The 20023-nt window shown below is 37.5% G+C and overlaps 1 protein-coding gene across 8 annotated transcripts in view; it reads left to right on the plus strand.

The window, feature by feature from the left end:
* Positions 1-20023, plus strand: part of MECOM (MDS1 and EVI1 complex locus) — a 552991-nt gene that overhangs the window by 260007 nt on the left and 272961 nt on the right. For all 8 annotated transcript variants that reach the window (XM_046002460.1, XM_046002464.1, XM_046002458.1 and 5 more), the window contains exon 2: positions 8065-8402. In XM_046002460.1, the coding sequence (XP_045858416.1) occupies positions 8065-8402 (338 nt within the window). The remainder of the gene's footprint in view (positions 1-8064; positions 8403-20023) is intronic.

The following is a 20023-nucleotide window of genomic DNA, read 5'->3' on the forward strand; positions in this document are numbered from 1 at the left end:
AGTCTGCTGTACCACAATTTCAGGGCATTTCTGTTTTACCCTAAATGAATCTGAAGGAAAATCACTTTGGGGATATAAAAAAGTTTATGAGAAAAGCCATCAGGTCAAAGCTTGCCACAAGTCTCTTAAAATTTGTACTGCTAAAAGAAAGTTGAGGCCCAGAGTTATAATGTAAAAAGAACCCCTATCTGATCGGTGATAAGTCTGTTCTTACCTGGGCAGTCCAGTGGGTATTGGTGATGGGGTTCCCTGACAACTGACTAAGCCAAACATTAACCAGGCCATGTTTTTCCTTGGAGTAGTACTCATAGAGCTTTAATGTCTTAATTTAGCTGTTTTAGATTCTGTAAGTAGATACCAAAGGGCTTTACCGGTAACTCAGCTATGAATTTTCTGGCAATTTCTTTCCATAACCCTTTTAAAAAAGTTTAGTTCCACCTCTGAAGAGGAACTTTTGAAAGTGACCATGCCCATTTCATAATAGCTTAGAAGCTACCAGTTTAATTCACAACCCATACTTGTTTAGTGAAATGTCTATGAAATTCCTAGGAGAGCAGAGAAACTCTTAATCAGATTTAAAAGCCACAGGACAACCAAGAGGTATGCCACAATCCTATGAGCAAGATAAATGTTTGCTCATTGATTTGCTCCCTTACTTCCAATTCATGTGGTATTTTCTGCCACCTCCCTTGCTGGCCTCCCAACACTCTTTCATACTTTTTGGTCTTTTTGACAGCCCATAAATGAAATATTTTTAGGAAGCACTGGGGGGAAAAAAGTTCCGTAAGAAAGAAATGGAACAGCATGGTACAAGGAAGTAGCAAATACTTGAGGAGCAAGGAAGCTTAGAAGGTCATTTAAAAAATTCCATGTGCCAAGCCATGTTGATAGATTATCTTGCAAAAGTAATGGTCTCTGGAGACATGAATTCTACAAGCGTGGTTTAGCGTCAGAAGATTCCATGGAGGTCTTTTTTTTTCTCAGCCCTCTCTGGAGGCAGCACGTTCTGAAGACCATGTCTATCTGTAGCTCCCATTCTAGTAGATGCCTCTCTCTTCTAAACCTGTACCTCTGGACCCTGACTCCAGTCTTTCAAAGCTGGTTTAAGTCCCTTTTCTGGAAAAACGTTTTCCTTACTTTTACTAGTTTCCTTTCTTCCTTTCACTGGGATCTTAAATTTCATTATCTTGGGGCCATTCTCCCTGAATATTCTGCCGGGCAGGTCATAGCCACCTCCTTTGTTCTGTTTGTGCATCTGGCATTACTTGGGCTCCTCCCTTTTCCCCAAGCCCAGCAATACATTTATTGGTTGTGTTGCTGGTGCAGAAGAGCTGGGTCCTGAGGCCCTCTGCTTTCTCTCAAACATGCTGCTGGAACTGTTATGGAATTGTCCTAACAAGGGAAGAAGAGCACGTCCGGTTTGAATTTGGGGAGGAAATTGATGTCTTCCCCCTCCCTGCCGCCCCATCATTAGCAGGCACGGATGCAGGGACTCGCATTCCTGAGCTCACGTCCTACCAGGAGGTCCCTGGTGGGCCTTTGAGGTTTGGCGGTGCCTCCTCTCCTCCTGGAGCTGGGCACACATCCTCAGCTCTCAGCCACGTGTAATCCTTCCTGTCTGCTTGCAAGTTGGGCCCAAAGTGCTGGCGTTCCGGCCCACCCTCTTCTTTAGTAGCAATTAACCTTTACTGCAGAGCTTCCTTTGAAGTTTGCTCATGTTTTTATTACAAAACTGCAATGAGGAACATAATGGGGGGAAATGTCTAAATTTCTGAGTTACCTAATCTGTTCAATTCCCTAGCTGGTCTCCTCCTGGCAGTCGTTCCATGTAGTTATGATCTCAACCAGTCGGCCCGAGATCTCAAACCATGTTTCTGTCTCAGCCTATTTTGAAGATTAGCGAGCTATTACACACACGCACACACACTGCACGTGCACGTGGATGTGTGTATTATATGCATATGTGTGTGCGGCTGAGTCGAAAGAGCTCATTTCTTGCTTAATGCCTGCAGAAATCAGTCTTAACTTTATAGGCGGACTAAGTGTCTATATGCTTTTAATATAAAAATTAACCTCTAGTTAGTTGCTAAATGTTTTCTCTCAATGAGCGAACGTGAAGAATAGAGAGGAAATTATTTATGTTGATATCACTAATGATAATGCTGAGTGATAAGTATTATGATGGGTACTGAATGCTATTAATGGTGAAGCTTGGGATTTTGAATGGCATCTGCCCAGAAGATTTGCAGTTAAGCTAGGCAGAGAGGCCAAGTGAAACAAATGGTGAGTTATATAAAACCCACAAAAAGAAAAGGCATTTTAGGCCAGCCTTGCAAATAAGAACCAAAGAATTACGAGTGAAATGGCATTTTTTTTTCTCTAGCTCGCCGTTCACAGGAGCTCAAATAAATGAAATCATTTTTCTCTGCTTTTCACTCAGCAGTAAATCATTGGTAATCCAAGGTTAGTAGAAAAGCAACTATGGAACTCAAAGAAAATAAAAGAGAATCTCTCTTTCTTCCTTAGGATGGGTAAGGACTTTCTAAGAAAAGAAAAATGTAAAAATCACAAAGGAAAAAAAAAATAGACCTCCTTCCATAAAAGTTAAAATTTTTGTACAACACAAACCCATTAAAAAACCAAATGATAAATGATTTATAAGGAAAGCAGCACAAACTATATCTAAGGGGTGATTTTTTTATTATTTATAAGGCAGACCAATAAAAGCTCAATTAAAAGTGGACAAAAAGCAATGTGCGATTTGCAAAAGAAGAAATACGAATGACAAAAATATTTAGTCTCAGTGTCAACTGAGATGTGAATTAAAACAATACACATAGAATCTTTTCCATTGTATTAATGAATTTTAAAAGCCAATATAATAGTAAGTTCTAGGATAGTCGATGGAAATATAAATTGGTATATACCGCTGAAAAGCAATCTGTCAAAAATCATTCTTTTCTTACAGGAATCTAATCTAAGGGAATTAAAATGGACGAATATACATATTTACATGAAGTGGTGTTTATCTTCATGGTATTTATGCAACAGAAAGTTAGAAGTAACTTAAATAATTACCGTGGAAATAGTTCTTTTTTTGTGGGTCCACATAGTGGAATATTATGCTGCAATTAAATATATTTTTAGGAAATATTTTTTAAAAATGTAAGCGTTCCTAAGAAAATATAAGTGAAAAAGCAGGAAACAGACCATTTACACAGTATGGCCACAATTTTGAAACAAACTTTAAAACATATATTTAAAAAAAAAAAACAAATTGCCTGAGAGTTACAGATATGGTTGGGTTTGGACACCTACATTCCAGTCTCAGGTGATTTGGGCTATACTGCTTAGTATCCTGGAGGATCAGATTCCAGATTTGGAAAATAGAAGACTATTATCACCATGACTTTCTTACAGGATTGTGAGTTAAAGTGAGAACATACAGATACATCTTTGGAAGTTATCATTATTATTGCTGTTATTTCTGCAGTTTTCTCTTTGCAGATTCTGACATGCTTTCAGAATGGAACTCTCTCAAGTGCAAACCTATGTTAGTTATTCAAAGAGTCATAGAGATAAATATACCCCAGTCCAAGAGTGTGATCTGGCTTGATCTCTGGGGATATTAGAACACTTAAAACTTGAATCGAAGAGGCTGATTTCCAAGAGCATTGCCTAAGTCATTTGTCTCCTATCCAACAATAAGCTTGTCTTTCTGTCCTCACTCAGTTAATGATACATCTAAAGGATGCATGAAGCAAATTCCGGTAGCAGGCAGCTCAGCTCCAAGAAGTTACAAGGTTATTTATCTTTCTGAGACCACTGATATATACAGCAGTTTTTACTGATACTTACCTATTGTAAATGGGCCCAACTTCCCCCCCAATAACAGAGATTTAATGGAGAAAGGATAATTGAGGTGGTTTGTCATTTAGATGAAATGTTTTAGCAGCTTTTTGGATAGTTCTTAAGTAATGTACTGGAAGCATTAGTTTACTTTGGTTTATGCAAATATTCAGTGTGGTGTGCTAAACTCTATTTGCTGTTGAAAATTTCATAATGCTAGATTACAGTGAAATATTGTTGCATGTTTCGATATGTAAAACTCAGCAGTTTTCTATTTCTATTTTTTGTCACCACAGCCCTTTTTATATTTAATTCAGATGATACTAGATGAACAGATGCTTGAAAACAAATTGCCTGCGTTTGCGTATACATTTAATGCCTGCCTGTGGATGAATAGGGCCGAGAGTCTTTCTCCTGGCTTTGCGTGGCTTATATAAGTTGTTCTTTAGGTTTAATTGGAATTTTTTGCCATTGTAAACAGAATTGCATTCAGGCTCTAAATTCAAATTCTTCTGTGCAGCAGCCTGGGCACACATGTGTACTTTGTCTCTACAAGAATTGAAATCTAAATGCACTCGTTTAGATTATGCATTGGGAGAGTTTGTGGGTAACTCAAAGGTCATGAGGTCAGCCATGCCAGTGGGGGGGCCCAGATGGGTTTGTCTCTATCCTTTTTTAAGATTTGAGATCACTTTGATGGAACTGACAGTATGAGTGATTTAACCCTTTGAAGAAATAGGGGAAATTTTACTGACTTTTAATGGATAATTACTGGAGGAAATAGTTCTATTCACTTGGATGCCTTTTGGTTTCCTTCTGCTTAAGTGGACAGGTCTATAGATTATACAATACTTCCAATTTATAGCACTTCTCGAGAAAAACAAAGTCTGCACAATGTGTGATAAATCCCTTTAAGAATCTGTAAAATAACTCTGCATTTGCAGTAGTTAAATGTTACAATTCTAGAGAGATGGTTTTTTACATATTTTTAGCTGTTTCAAGAGTGCTGGTGAACTTTTGAAGTGCAAAATCTCCCTGAAGGATAGATTTTGATAGACTTTATCAAGGGCGTTTGGACCCAGAAGTGTATTTCTCTGACGGTATTTCTTTGGGGGCATAACTAAAATTGTTTCTTTCTTTTTTTTTTTTTTTAAATTGTTTCTTTTGATGCTGGGTTGGGAGAAAAGTTTATAATTTGTTGTGTTCTATTTCTATGGGTTTAAAGGTATTTAAAGGATCAAAATGGTTTTTTGCATTTGGTAGAAACATATTGACTTGGTTTAACGGTTTGATAAAATTATATGTTTAGGTTATCTACTTAGTAAGTATTTAGTAAACACCTTTATGTAGATCACTTGGAGAATTTCTAAGAGCTGTGAGTTCTGAGTCTTCCTTTTATGGGCCAGTTTCCTAGTTGGAATAACAGAGTCCTTCATATCAAACTAAAGAGCAATGCATGGCATTATTTGATCATCAGATTTGGGGGGGTGGATTTTTGTAGGGAGTCAAGAAAGGGGGATACTTGTGTTAAATGGAATGGTGAGGGGACAAGCTAAAGTTTGACCTGAGAGTACGACTACAAGTTGGATGGGCAGAGGGGTGGAGACAGGGTGACCCAGCAGGAAGAACTGCATAGGAAAAGCTCACTGAGCTTAGAAGACAGGGATAAGCATATTCTGGCCCAAGGTTCCTACGAGGAGTGCTGAGAATCAGAACGGGAGAATAGTTTTAAAATAAGAGCAATTTTATTTCAAGCCCAAGAACTCTGGATTTTCCCTGTGAACACTAATTACGAATTATTGGAGGGTGTATTGCATGGGAAAATGGGTGTGCCGGGAAAATAAATTTAGCAGCCTTGTACAGGCTCAGTGTTGAGGGATATTGGAGGTTGGAGGCTAGAGGTCTGGAGACATATTTAGAGGACTGTTAGAGAATTCAGGAATGAAGATGTGGATACAATGAATGAGATGAAGGTAAAAATCTTACAAGGGCAGCATTTAATGACTGTACAGATTAGAGGATGAAGGAGAGAAAATGTCCATGTTATTTTAGAACCTTGAACATGGATAATTAGGGGAAAACGGTATTCTTTTTTTTTTTTTTTTTCAAAGATTTTATTTATTTATTTGACAGAGAGAGAGATCACAAGTAGGCAGAGAGGCAGGCAGAGAGAGAGGAGGGAGCAGGCTCCCTTCGGAGCAGAGAGCCCAATGCGGGGCTCGCTCCCAGGACCCTGAGATCATGACCTGAGCCGAAGGCAGCGGCCCAATCCACTGAGCCACCCAAGCGCCCCGGAAAACGGTATTCTTAATAGACACGGTGAAGCAGGCAGGAGACTCAACTTGAGGACAGATTATAATCTACAAGATTTTGGATATAATGAACTTGAATGATAATGGGCTTGTATGTTCAGTTCAGATGTCTCATAGGAATAAGGTTGGGTTCTGGTACTTGGGTCTATGCTTGGTTAAAATGGTGTTGTCTTATCATTTGACTTAGGAACAAAGCACTTAATTAGAAAGATATTTCTGCATGTGATATCACTTTATACTTCATAAAACTTGAAGAGGAGTCAGTACTTGATCAACGATTGTTAATGAATGTCATAGTTAATAAATTTCCATAATGAATCCGAGAAGGAATTAGGACTAGAACTCAGGTTTTGTACCCCTAGTCCAATAAACTATCTTGGAAGGCTTTAATAATTAGTAGAACTGCAGGGTTGCTAGCATCTTAAAGGTCATCTATTCTAGTCATCCTCCAAAGCTGAAATTTGTCCATATTATTCCTAATTTATGGTTATCTAGACTATGTTAGAAGTCCATTAATGGGAATGTAAAGCAACTCTGGATGGATCTAATTGACATTTGTCTCCTTGTAATTTTAACTCATTTTTCTTTATTCTCTCCTTGAAGATCTACAAATCAAACAAATCGGTCCATAATCCCTGTAGACAAGAAATGTATGTTTATTTGCTTTAAGATAACTGAAATCCCCTTCAGCTGGTGAACTGGTGGGAAATTGAAGCTCAATCACAATTCTTTAACTCCCAGCAAAAAACGATTTTCGGGTCTGAAATGGTGCACTTATTTATTTCTGGTGGAGGTGCTATGCCGCCTTGTGGAGTCCTGAGAGCCCCCTGTGTGAAGTGTCCAGTCCCCTTGTTACTCTGCCTTGCTTTCCCCTCTGGAAAACTCACCTATTTTCTTTAATGATTTTGTTTTCACAAATGTCTAGAGGAATCACTAGCTTCAAGTAGCTTTAATTCTCTGCATAAGTTGTTGAGGCAAAGAATACCAATGTTGTCTCCCAATCTGGAGGCTTTGTGCAAAAGTGACGGGCAGAGTTTCCTTCGGGTGGGCATTCAGAGTCCTATGCTGTGCCTCCAGAGGCTCCATCCTGGAGGGCCTGTCAGCCAGGGCTTCGGGGACAAAAGTCTGCAAACACAAACTCAGGATAGGTTTCTGGGTGAGGTGATGGCAGGCCTGATCTAGGGACAGTGAGAGCAGTGCCATGGGATCTGAAATGAGGGCGATGGGGAGGCGGTAGTGCAGGCTTTTCTGTCTGGGTTGTGTGTCTCAGTTGGCCACAGAATGAAGTGGTAGCCTCACCGGGCCATGGGTGATTCTGCCTCTGCGTGGATTCTGCCTGGCTCCCACAGGTTTGGTGTCCAATGGTTTGGTGATGTGTTTGAAATAGGAAAGATAAAGAACAAACACAAAGTAATACTCCAATAAACAGTCCAGCTACATAGATTTAAGCCTTGTTGTCCATGGCAGCCCTTGGAATCTTTGACAGTTTTCTACAATGTAGTCTAAGATACATTGCATGATACAACTTTCCAATACATTGTATAATGATATCACCTTCCAATTTAGGATGGTTTGTGGGGCTGTAGGTACACATATGTTTACTTCTTATCTGTACTTTATTTAGACCAATAATTAAATTGCTGGTTGTTTCCCAACTAAATAATGGATTGGCTGGCGCATGAGAGTACTGGCTGTTGAAGATTAGCTCATTTGATTTATGGATTCACCGCAGATAAACCAAATTCCCCATCTGTGAACCACAGAGACTTTGATGCAGGCATGTTTTAACAATGGCCTTCCCTATTTTGTCTTCAAAGAACAACAACTGAGTACTGGTACTGAGCTGTGGGATTTTGATTCTTCTGTATTAGGTGGAATTCACAAAGTTATTATTTGTTCACAGGTAATGAGTGTGTATATGGCAGCTACCCTGAAATTCCTTTGGAAGAAATGCCAGATGCAGATGGAGTAGCCAGCACTCCCTCCCTCAATATCCAAGAGCCATGCTCTCCAGCCACATCCAGCGAAGCGTTCACGCCAAAAGAGGGCTCTCCATACAAAGCCCCCATCTACATCCCTGATGATATCCCCATTCCTGCTGAGTTTGAACTTCGAGAGTCAAATATGCCTGGAGCAGGACTAGGAATATGGACCAAAAGGAAGATTGAGGCAGGCGAAAAGTTTGGGCCTTATGTGGGAGAGCAGAGGTCAAACCTGAAAGATCCCAGCTATGGATGGGAGGTAAGGATACATTTTGAGTTTACACATTTACATTTATTCAGATGTGTGACTAATAGATCAGTTTTTAAAGTGGATATAAATTAAGCAATTTCCAAATGTTACCAAATGTCTTCAAATAGATCTTTAAAAACGAACCTCCTTTGTAATCTCCCTTCTTGTTATAAACAAAATGTTGCATAAAGGTATAGCATGATAGAGAAGAACTCAACTGATGAATGGTAAAGAATAGTGTCAACTTACAAACGTACCAGAGGAAACAAATGCAGTTTTTATAATTAGCATTGAGAAGCATCAAATGTGGCCATCCACATAGTATGTGGCATAAGTAAATAGATGTCATCATATGACAAGCTTATTGTATTTTATCTTTTTTTTGGCGGCAAGGCTTGGAACATTGGAGGAAACATTTGTTTTCTCAAGTTAATTTGGTTTTATTTTGTTCTACGTGGTCATTTTTCTCCGCGTTCTAATATATTTTGCTACTCTTGTGATAACCCTGCTTTGATTCTACATGTTTCTGGAACATGAGCCCTGTACTGAATTCTGTGATGGTTCTTCATATTCAAATTGATTTAATGAATAATTCATACATAAAAATGATGGCAAAAAACTATATGAAAATTAGTTGCTGGTTTTAGCCATGCTTTTCACAGAAACCATCTTGATAATATCTAAGAATGATAAGTTACAGTCTGATTACAAAATCAAAGTAAATTTTATTTCAGTAAGAACAGGTAACTATGTGATGCTGAGCTTTTAAATTTTGTACAGATTCTGTAGCTTTACCTACTTTCCATTTATTTTTATTACTCGAAAACTTACGTGGTTAAATGATAACATTATAATTTCTGGAAAACCTGGTCTATATCTGCAAAATGTATAGGCAATTTCGATATTAGCAAGGAAGTGTTTTTTGGAGACATGATTGACCCTTGGTTCAATTTCAGTTAGACAGAAATCAGATAAACTAGATTTATTTGGTATGTTCTCTTAATATTTATGGTCATTAATAGAATATATGGTCAGCATTTTAAATAGAAATAAATACACAGTGCCTTCAGGACTTAATTTCAAATTTTTGTCCCCTTGTTTTATATGTATCCTCTTGTAAAATCTGTGCAAAATGCCTCAATCAAAACAATTCCTGTCAAAATTCTAAAATGCCAAAAGTTAAGATCTGGATTTGACATGCTGACAAGTAAGAAATCCTTCCTTAGTTTTGTTCTTAGCCACAGCTCAGGTAAAGTTGTGTCTTGGCTACACTGCTTTTAGGCACATATATTGATAAGAGATTTTTTAAAAAATCACTGTAGCATTAACTGATATGTGAGTTGAATAAGTTTTTAACTAAATGCGTAGAACTTTACGTCATTTTTGTTCTCCTTAAAATAAAGGCTATAAACATTCTAGTAATAAGTAACTCCTTAAACTTTTATTACAAAATCTCCAGAGCTAAACAACAAGTTCAGTACTGCTCGAGATTATCCAGAAGGCTTGGGATAAACCAAGGCTTAAGAACAAAATAATTTTGCAGTTACAGTGTTGATAAATGCAGGACTATGTCTTCTTAAACAGGATACTTGTGGGTTGGGGGATGAACCTGGGGAAAATTCAGCATTTAGAGGAAATTTAAAAATAATTATTTTTCTCCTTGGGAGTAGAATGTCTTCAGTATGTACACAGGAAAATACTTACCTTGAGAAACGTAAAATGATTCTTTTCATTATGTTAAAACTGAGTTGTTTTATTGCTTGGAATTCAAGGTATCTCTATAAATAGTTCATGACTCTGGCTAAAGATCACCCATTTCCTCTCTCTCATTCAAGAATTCAATTGATAGTTAATTCAGTAATTTTCTGCACCATTTTAATTGTTGCCCTCACTTTCGAGAGTGTGGATTATCTGCTCTAGATGTGTTATGAACAAACCCAGGCAAAGGGCTTTTTGGTGATTTTGGCAATCTTGTTATCCATGGAGGAGTACTTGAGCTCTTGACTCTAGAGTGTCCCCCCCGCCCAAATCTTACCCTAGTTAATACAAAACCCAGTTGTGATCAACAAAGGCACTTTCACAAAGGCATCTCGCCCTACTCCTGCGTGCTCATTTTTAATCACTCTCCTGTCATATTTGCCCTCAACAATGGCTGATTTCTCTCCTGTTTGGTTAGACAGATAATTGTGACCGACTGATGTAACCTTGCTTTTTGAAACCCTTTCATTTTAAAAAATGATGAATTTAGGGAGGAAAAAACCTGTTAGGCCAAGGAAAATATACACGAACAGTGGAAGTCCATATTCAGCAAACAATCACTGAGTGCATACACTGCATCAGATTCTGCCCTGCTTTCCCTACCGGAACCCAGTCTATCATAACCGAACTAATCATTGCTATCTCTAGTACCATCCTTGCTCTTTTCTACTAACAAATTTCCCCTCCTTGAGTACTTCCTGTATAATAAATTGTATTACCATCTGTCCAGTTGCTGAAGCAAAGAAAATGGGTTATGTTTGACTACTCTCTCCCACACCAACCAGATATGATTCATAGTTCCCATGTTCTATGGGGCCTCCTTTCTTTGCACACACTGGTCTTCCTACCTGAGAACCTCCTTTTCCTATCCACTCTTAGCAAGTGTCTATTCATTCTTCAGATTCTTGCCTTCCATGACATTCTCCTTGACCTTTCTCATCAAAATTTAGTATTGCTCACATTTCACCTTACCACAGCACAGGTAAATCCAGGTACAAAGAATTGAAAGCACTGTATAACACTCAAATTTTCTGCCTAGCTTCCTTAATAGAGCAAAATATCCAGAGTTCTATCCTCTAAGTGTAGCGTCCTGATCGTGTCCTATCTGTGGTTCCTGTGGTACTGTCTCATGCTAAGTCCGTTACCTGAAACAACCAGACTGGATTAGTCACCTTAGGCTGCCCTAACAAAGCACTACTGATTGAATGACTGGGTGACTTAAATAGCAGAAATTTATTTTCTAAAAATTCTGGAAGCTAGAAGTCCAAGATCTAGGATAGTAGCTGATTTGGCTTCTGGTGGGGACTCTCTTCCTGGCTTGCAGATGGCCGCCTCTTGCTTTGTCTTCACATGGCCATTCCTAGGTGCATGTGTGCATATACACATGTGCACACGCAGACACACACAACGTAGGGGGCAGCAGGAGAGTGTTCTGCTATTTCTTCTTGTAAGGATACTATCGGACTTATAAGGGCCTATCGGATCAAGACCTCACCTGTATGACCTCATATAACCTTAATTACCACCCGACGGCCCTAGATATCCGAAAATATAGTCACATGGGGAGTTAGGGCTTCAACATAATGCATTTGGGGAGGACTCAAGCATTCAGTCCATAACACAGACATTTAATAAATAATTGTTTGGTAAAAGAATGAGTGAAAGAATGAAAGAGCAAATGAAAGAATGATGAATGGATAGAGGATTATGTGACTCATAAGAAAAGATAGGGAGTGGGGTTGAGGGAGTTCCATGGAAAAAGCTAGAATCTGGGTTTTAGACATGTGGAATCAAGCCTTAACTCTGCCACTGTTGTGCAGTTCTAGGGAAATAACTCAAAATTAATTGGTTCTTGCATTTTTATTTGACCCATGAGCCAATAACTGCCCTGCATCATTATTTGTTATATAATTAAAATGAAGTAAAGAAATACGGTAGTCTTTTCAAAGAAAGTTTTTAGGAGAGAAAGCTCAAAGATAATATTGTAGTTAGTGACCACCTTTCTGAACCCTGTTTAAATGGTTTTTTAAAAGTGTAATATATTTCCCCAAAAAAGACCCCTTTGGAAAAACATTTCAGTTTGTATTTTAGAAAAATTGCGTATTTTTGAAGATGGTTACAGACCAAAATACAGGGTTAGGTAAAATAAGCCATAGATATCAAAAAACATTATATGATTTCTCCCAAATAAGTATTGATTTAATAAAGAGAAACTTTAAAAATAAATGCTAGAGTCTGGCAGTGATTGCCACCTTGCAATGTATATGCCTTGTCTCTAACAAAAGGTTTTTGAAGACTGGGGAACACTTGATTATCTCTAGGACCTAAAAGTAATTAAGGATAGGACACTTACCTATCTTTACCTAAGTATAGGTTAAGAACTTTAGAGTTACTGATTGATTCAATAATAAAAACAGAAAATTCTGTTAGTTCAAGACAAGTGTTTCCTCTTATGTGTTCTTCTAAAAATGACCATTGTATGATAACATGGAAATTGCATGGAGAGCAGAGGGAATCAGGATTCTGGAGTGAGACTTCCCAGACTTATGTCTTCTTCAGGATTCTGTGTGCTAGTTGAGAGATTTGGGAAAAGTTATGTAATTGGTGCCACTCAGTTTATATATATGGAACATGGTGATAATAATTGTACCTATCCGATGAGGGTTGTAGTGACGATAAAAATTGACACTGTGTGAAAAGCCTACCAAAGAGCCTCCCACCTGCTAGAAGAGCTTAATAAAGGTGAACAACAACAACAAAAGCTTGGCTGGAATAGAGATCTAGCACAGAGTCATTAGATAGGGCAAAGGGCAACTATATTTTATTCATTAATTTTTATAAATTTTTGCTCTTACTCAAACTTCTTGTTTCCTGGAAGTTCAGTTATCTCTGGGATGGTCTAATTATGTGACTCTGGGTTTATTTGAAAAGGAACCACTGGTTGTTTTCTAATTAACAATTAAAACAAGGATTTGGAAGATATTCATAAATTTCTTTTTAAACAAAATAATAATTTGGGTGGCAAATTTTTAATGGCCTGAGATGGGTCATTGGAAAAATAACGTGAAGTTTTGTTTCCTTGTAATATTGTCACTTAGCACATTTTCTCTATTTATCTTTGTTACCACTGGTCATCATGAAACTCCTCAAGTAGATATAAGTTAGCTGATGGTGCATCTGTTAGGTGCCAAACCCTCTATTGTATCCTTCTAACCCGCAATTGATCCAGATTACATTGATCAGTTAAAAATGCCAGGTATGAGTTTAACTTTACTTTTTCTCTTTGTAAGCATACACATACTCAGAGGTAGAAAAATGAGGACATGAGTGGTCAGTAACTTTCTCTTGTGTTTTGTTAAATAGATGGGAAGGAATAGTAGAAAGAGATTTTGCTGGCATCAGAAACTCATTAAATAATTTTGATGCAGTGCTTTGACAATACATTATGTTCCAGTAATGTAATCCTGAAATGATATTAGAATGAATGTGTGCCTCCCTATATCACTTAAGAAGGAATAGTTCTCACATTTGTAAGTTTGTTTTTGAGTTCTGCAGTGATGCCTTGTGTATGGAAACACGCAATCTGTATGTTAACTGAAATATGAATATCCATTAAAACAACAACATCAGACTTTCAAGATACCTAACTAACATCTGAGTTCAGAGTAAGGAGGCTGAAAATCAAGTAATGTGTGTTTGGTAATAAAGAATAAATAGTTTGAGATGTCCTAACATCTCATAGACATCAAATATCTTTGAATGGCAATATTTCTCCCTTATCTCTCTCTAGATTTGCTTGAGCCAAAAAATGAGTTTTACAGTGATTCGTAGAATGAAATCAATAGTTTGGCATTGATTTTAGAGAAAACGTTTATTCATTAATGGGAAAGCAAGTACCCTTGACATGTTGCATATTCTTAAAGCCAGATAACTAAGTAAAGACCTTTGACTTAATAATTTTGAAATGAACTGATTCCAGTAGAGGGGAAATAGTATCAATTATCCAAAAGGATGTCTTTAATGGATAGTTAAGAAAGAGAAATGTTATCTAATATAACAAATGTACATTACCATAAAACCTTACATTACAAAGTATTATTAAGTTTTTGCAGTGTTATTTAAGGATGATAAATGTAGCTTGGATCTTCAATTTTACTTTGTGAAGAATAACAGAAAATACCAAGATAGTGATGCCTCGGTGGCTCAGTTGGTTAAGTATCTGCCTTCAGCTCAGGTCATGATCCCAGGGTCCTGGGATTGAGTCCCGCATCAGACTCTTTGCCCAGTTGGGAGCCTGCTTCTCCCTCTGTCTGCCCCTCCCCTGCTTGTGCTCACTTGGGCATGTACTCTCTCTCTCTGTGACAAATAAATAGATAAAATCTTAAAAAATAAAATATCAAGATAAAAAGTACAGCTTACTAGTAGGATCCTGAATATGATTGTCATTGGGGCCCAAGATCTTACAGACGCTCTTGGAATATAACGAAATCAAGAAAAGAAAATCAGTCTATTTGATTCATTTTGTGCTTCCAGCATACATATATAGTAGGAATTAAATCTCTGGCTATTGAAAGAAAATAGCAGTTTATTCTCCTGAAGCACCAGGAACTACCTATAGTTTTGCCCAGGGTTTAAGAGGATCCCATCCTGTTTTGTGAGGAGGTTAGGAGTCCCCTCACCCCACCTCCTACCCCTCCACGTATGTCCTGTTAATACTCGTGGCTTGCCCTTCTTGTGCTTTCTTGATGAGAGGTATTGATGGAGTTCAGCATGTCTACTCCTCTTATTGCTGTTTTGACAACCTCTAGTACTTTCAAAGTATAGTCAGGGATGTGGACAAGTCTGATATCAAAATTTTTAAAAAGTTTCCCAAGTTATCAGTGCACCTGTTGTGATGAACAGTGGGTAACATATGAAACTGTTGAATCACTATGTTGTACACCTGAAACTAATATAACATTGTAAAAAATAAATAAAAATAATATATAATTATATACCAGACAAAAATCAAGTAATTATATTAAAATTATTCATCAGTTAGGGGCACCTGGGTGGCTCAGTGGGTTAAAGCCTCTGCTTTCGGCTCAGGTCATGATCCCAGGGTCCTGGGATCAAGCCCCACATCTGGCTCTCTGCTCAGTGGGGAGCCTGCTTCCCTTCCTCTCTCTCTGGCTGCCTCTCTGCCTACCTGTGATCTCTGCCTGTCAAATAAATAAATAAAATCTTTAAAAAAAATTATTCATCAGTTAAAAAAAAAGTTAACAAAAGAGGGTGTGCTGTATTCTTCTAAATTTTCCATGTCATCAAAGGCAAGGAAAGGACGTGAAAATGTTCCAAATTAAAGGAGAAGAAAGAAACAGAACAACTAAATGTAATTATGATCTTAGGATTCTGTCATTTGGCAAAAATGGACTTTGGATAGACAGGATAAATAAAAACAAACAAAGCAGGAGTACCTGGGTGGCTCAGTGGGTTAAAGCCTCTGCCTTCAGCTCAGGTCATGATCCCAGGGTCCTGGAATGGAGCCCCGCATGAGGTGCTCTGCTCAGCAGGGAGCCTGCTTCTTCCTCTCTCTCTGACTGCCTCTATGCCTACTTGTGATTTCTGTCTGTCAAATAAATAAATAAAATCTTAAACAATAAATAAATAAATAAAAACAAAGCAGTGTGTTGTGCACTCAAAACTTACAAAATATTATGTCAATTATATCTCAATAAAAATTACAAATAATAATATAAAATACTCACTTTTCATAAGTCATGATTGTATTTCACATTGACATAGAGGAAAAACTGCATGACCACCTCAATAGATAAAATACTAATATATTTTCATCACAAAACCTCTGAGCAAACTCAAAATAAATGGTGCTACTTTGAATTGGTAGACATATATAAACAGGCTATAGCTGACATTACAATAATGAAATAATGTTGGACATTTTCCCTCAATGACATGTAAAATTGAGGCTGTCCCTATTAGTACTCTGTTCAAAATTGTCCAAGTCAGTGCAATATGGAAAGATGAAAGGAATGAATAATCTTTTTTTTTTAAGATTTTATTTATTCATTTGACAGAGATCACAAGTAGGCAGAGAGGCAGGCAGAGAGAGAGAGATGGGGAAGCAGACTCCCTACTGAGCAGAGAGCCCGATGCGGGGCTTGATCCCAGGACCCTGGGATCATGACCTGAGCTGAAGGCAGAGGCTTTAACCCACTGAGCCACCCAGGTGCCCCGAATAATCTTTTTTTTTAAAGATTTTATTTATATATTTGATAGAGAACACAAGTAGGCAGAGCAGCAGGCAGAGGGAGAGGGAGAAGCAGGACCCTGGGATCATGATTTGAACCAAAGGCAGATGCTTGACTGACTGAGCCACCCAGGCACCCTAAAAGAAAGGAATGAAAAGATCAAAAATTTGAAGGGATAAAGCAAAATGTCTATATTCATAAATGATATGATTTTTTAGAAATTTACAAATACTAAGAATAAGTAAATTTTAAAAAGTAAATCTGATAAAAGGTAAATATACAAAACTGAATTCCTTCACACTTGCAAAAGCAATTTGTGTAAGTTTAAAATACCATTTATGTCAAACAATTAAAATGTTTAATCAGAGAATTCAAATATGTAAAAATAAATACAAATATTTTAAAATACCGTCACTGAAAAATTCAAAACATAACAGAAATTTAAAGATGACCTATATAAATAGAAAAATCACACTCATTGATTAGACAAGTCTATGCTGTTAAGGTAACAAGTCTTCCCAAAGTAACATACTGACTCAGCACAATTCTAATCAAATCTTAGTATGCTTTATTGTGGGAATTTACAAGTTGATTGTAAACTTCATGTGGAAATATAAAAGACCTAGAATAGGAAAAAAAATTTCCCCAAGTAGCAAGAGTTTTTTTTTGTTTTACTCTGTGTGCCTTCATGGTCAACTAGAATTTGCATGTGAGTCACTTATTTTTCAAAAGAATATTGGGTTCTGCTGGCTGGCGAGGCTCCCAGCCCCTCACGGGAGCTGTCACCCAGGTTGATATCCAGGATCTATAAAGAACTTCTCAAACTCAACACACACAAAACAGATAATCATGTCAAAAAATGGGCAGAAGACATGAACAGACACTTCTCCAATGAAGACATACAAATGGCTATCAGACACATGAAAAAATGTTCATCATCTCTAGCCATCAGGGAGATTCATATTAAAACCACATTGAGATATCACCTTACACCAGTTAGAATGGCCAGAATTAGCAAGACAGGAAACAACGTGTGTTGGAGAGGATGTGGAGAAAGGAGAACCCTCTTACACTGTTGGTGGGAATGCAAGTTGGTGCAGCCACTTTGGAGAACAGTGTGGAGATTCCTTAAGAAATTAAAAATAGAGCTTCCCTATGACCATGCAATTGCACTACTGGGTATTTACCCCAAAGATACAGATGTAGTGAAAAGAAGGGCTATCTGTACCCCAATGTTTATAGCAGCAATGGCCACGGTCGCCAAACTGTGGAAAGAACCAATGGACGAATGGATAAGGAAGATGTGGTCCATATACACGATGGAGTATTATGCCTCCATCAGAAAGGATGAATACCCAACTTTTGTAGCAACATGGACGGGACTGGAAGAGATTATGCTGAGTGAAATAAGTCAAGCAGAGAGAGTCAAGTATCATATGGTTTCACTTATTTGTGGAGCATAACAAATAACATGGAGGACAAAGGGAGATGAAGAGGAGAAGGGAGTTGAGGGAAATTGGAAGGAGAGATGATCCATGAGAGACTATAGACTCTGAAAAACAATCTGAGGGCTTTGAAGGGGCAGAGGGTGCGAGGTTGGGGGAGCCAGGTGCTGGGTATTATGGAGGGCACGTATTGCATGGAGTACTGGGTGTGGTGCATAAACAATGAGTTCTGTTACACTGAAAATAAATTAAAAAAAAAAAGAATATTGGGTGATTTTCTCCCAGTTAAGTGGGATATCCTACCAAATATATCAAAAGTGAGTTTCTTTCTTACTCACCCCCATACTTGTGTATGAGTAGCTTAATCAGTAGTGAAACTCGTGGGTTCAAAGCATGAAATGTTTAGTGAAGATCCTCTTTTAATAGATTTGACAGTCAATTCTAGGTCATTTGGTCATTTCTTTATAATAATTTGTTATTCTGGAATACTATTCTAGAATACTTAGTTGGATCACTGCATCAGGATGTTTCATTCTCTAAGCCTTTTCCTTGAGGGTAAGTTTAGAAGCAGTGAGAAGTAATAAGAAATAACGGGTGGAAATTATCTTTGAAGGATAAGAGAGTGAATGAAGCTTCTTTGCTCCTTAGTTTGTTCAATGAAGCAGTATGGAGAGAATTTCTTCCAATGATGATAAGTAGATAATATGGAGAAATGGAGACACTGGGGGGATTTGTAAAATAAATAAAGATTGTATTAAGGTAGCATGCTGGCTTCTCAAAGCTTATTTACATTGATAGAATCATACAATACAAATTCTGCCAAAGCACTTTTCTTTATACATAGTTCTGTCCAGAAGTTTAGAAAAATGAATTTGTATTTCAGCTATAGGAAAATTCAGTACTTAAATGTTACCATCATTTTTGCTCTGCTGCATCTTTTGGCCCTTCGAAATATAGCTGAAGCTGAAGTATGTCAAATGTTGTGTGCTTTTTTAAGAGTATGTTCTACATGATAATCAGGAGAATTGTCAATCCAGAAAAATCGCAAACAGGAAGAAGTTGCCAGCTATCAGTATGACAAAGAATAATATAAAGAAATTTTGTGTGTGTGTATGTATATTTAGCAAATAGATACCAGCAGCTACCTGTTAGTTGGTCATTTCTTTCAAAACAAAAAAATACAAAAAAATATAATATAAAAATATAAAAAAAATAACAAAATTTTGGTACAGCACAGAAATTTCACAGTGCCTTTATTATAAGGGGACTTCTTGTGTTGGTAGAAGGTGAACAAAGAATACACACAAATAGCTTACCTCACTAAGGTACTCCATACCATGGTGGGTCCACATGACCAAAGGAGAAATTCTCAGAGTTATATTTATGGCTAGGAACAAAACGAGCAGGTTCAGAACAAAAGTTTATTCGGTGATTGTGGGTCATGCCACCTGTCCGCAGTATCTACTACTTCCAGATCCAAACCCTATCCCACTATTAAGCATGTATCCCATCAGCTTTCAGAACACATTTTTATTCCATCAGTCAACTGCTGTCCTAGGCACAGAAAATAATTTGTATCTCCTAGCCTACTCCTAGGAAGTCAGTTGAAGAGTGTCATCTGATACAGAAAGTGTCTCCAGAACCTGCACTACACAACCTTACACACACACACATGTATGACTTTTACAGTTTTTTCTTTTTAATTGATCATTTTGGAATCTAAATTTTGAATTTGGATTTTGAATCTAAGCATTTCAGGTGTTGGCCCTGATGCTTTCTCCTTGTAACCCATATAAAGTTGGGTACCCATATAAAGGCAGTCATTATAAATTTTTTTTTTAAAGGCCCAGTAACTCCTCCCCAGCCATCCAAAATTTATTTAAAAACTAAATCTTTTTCAGAGCCATCAAATGAGGATTTCATTTATAATGTTCTAAAAAACTTAAAGCATTTCTCCCTATATCTTTATCCTCCCTATTATCTATCATTCACCCTCTTACTCTCAATAGCTCACATATCCAGCAGGTGCTGCTCTCAAAGACTGTCTCCTCTCAAACACTCTTCTCACATCCAGGTCTCTCTGTCTCTCTTTAAATGTATGTGTATATGTGTGTGTATAATATATATATATATTTAATAAATATAGGTCATTAAATATATTTGTATATTTTATATA

The sequence above is a fragment of the Meles meles genome, chromosome 4 (genome assembly GCF_922984935.1).
Source record: "Meles meles chromosome 4, mMelMel3.1 paternal haplotype, whole genome shotgun sequence".
Classification (NCBI taxonomy): Eukaryota; Metazoa; Chordata; class Mammalia; order Carnivora; family Mustelidae; genus Meles; species Meles meles.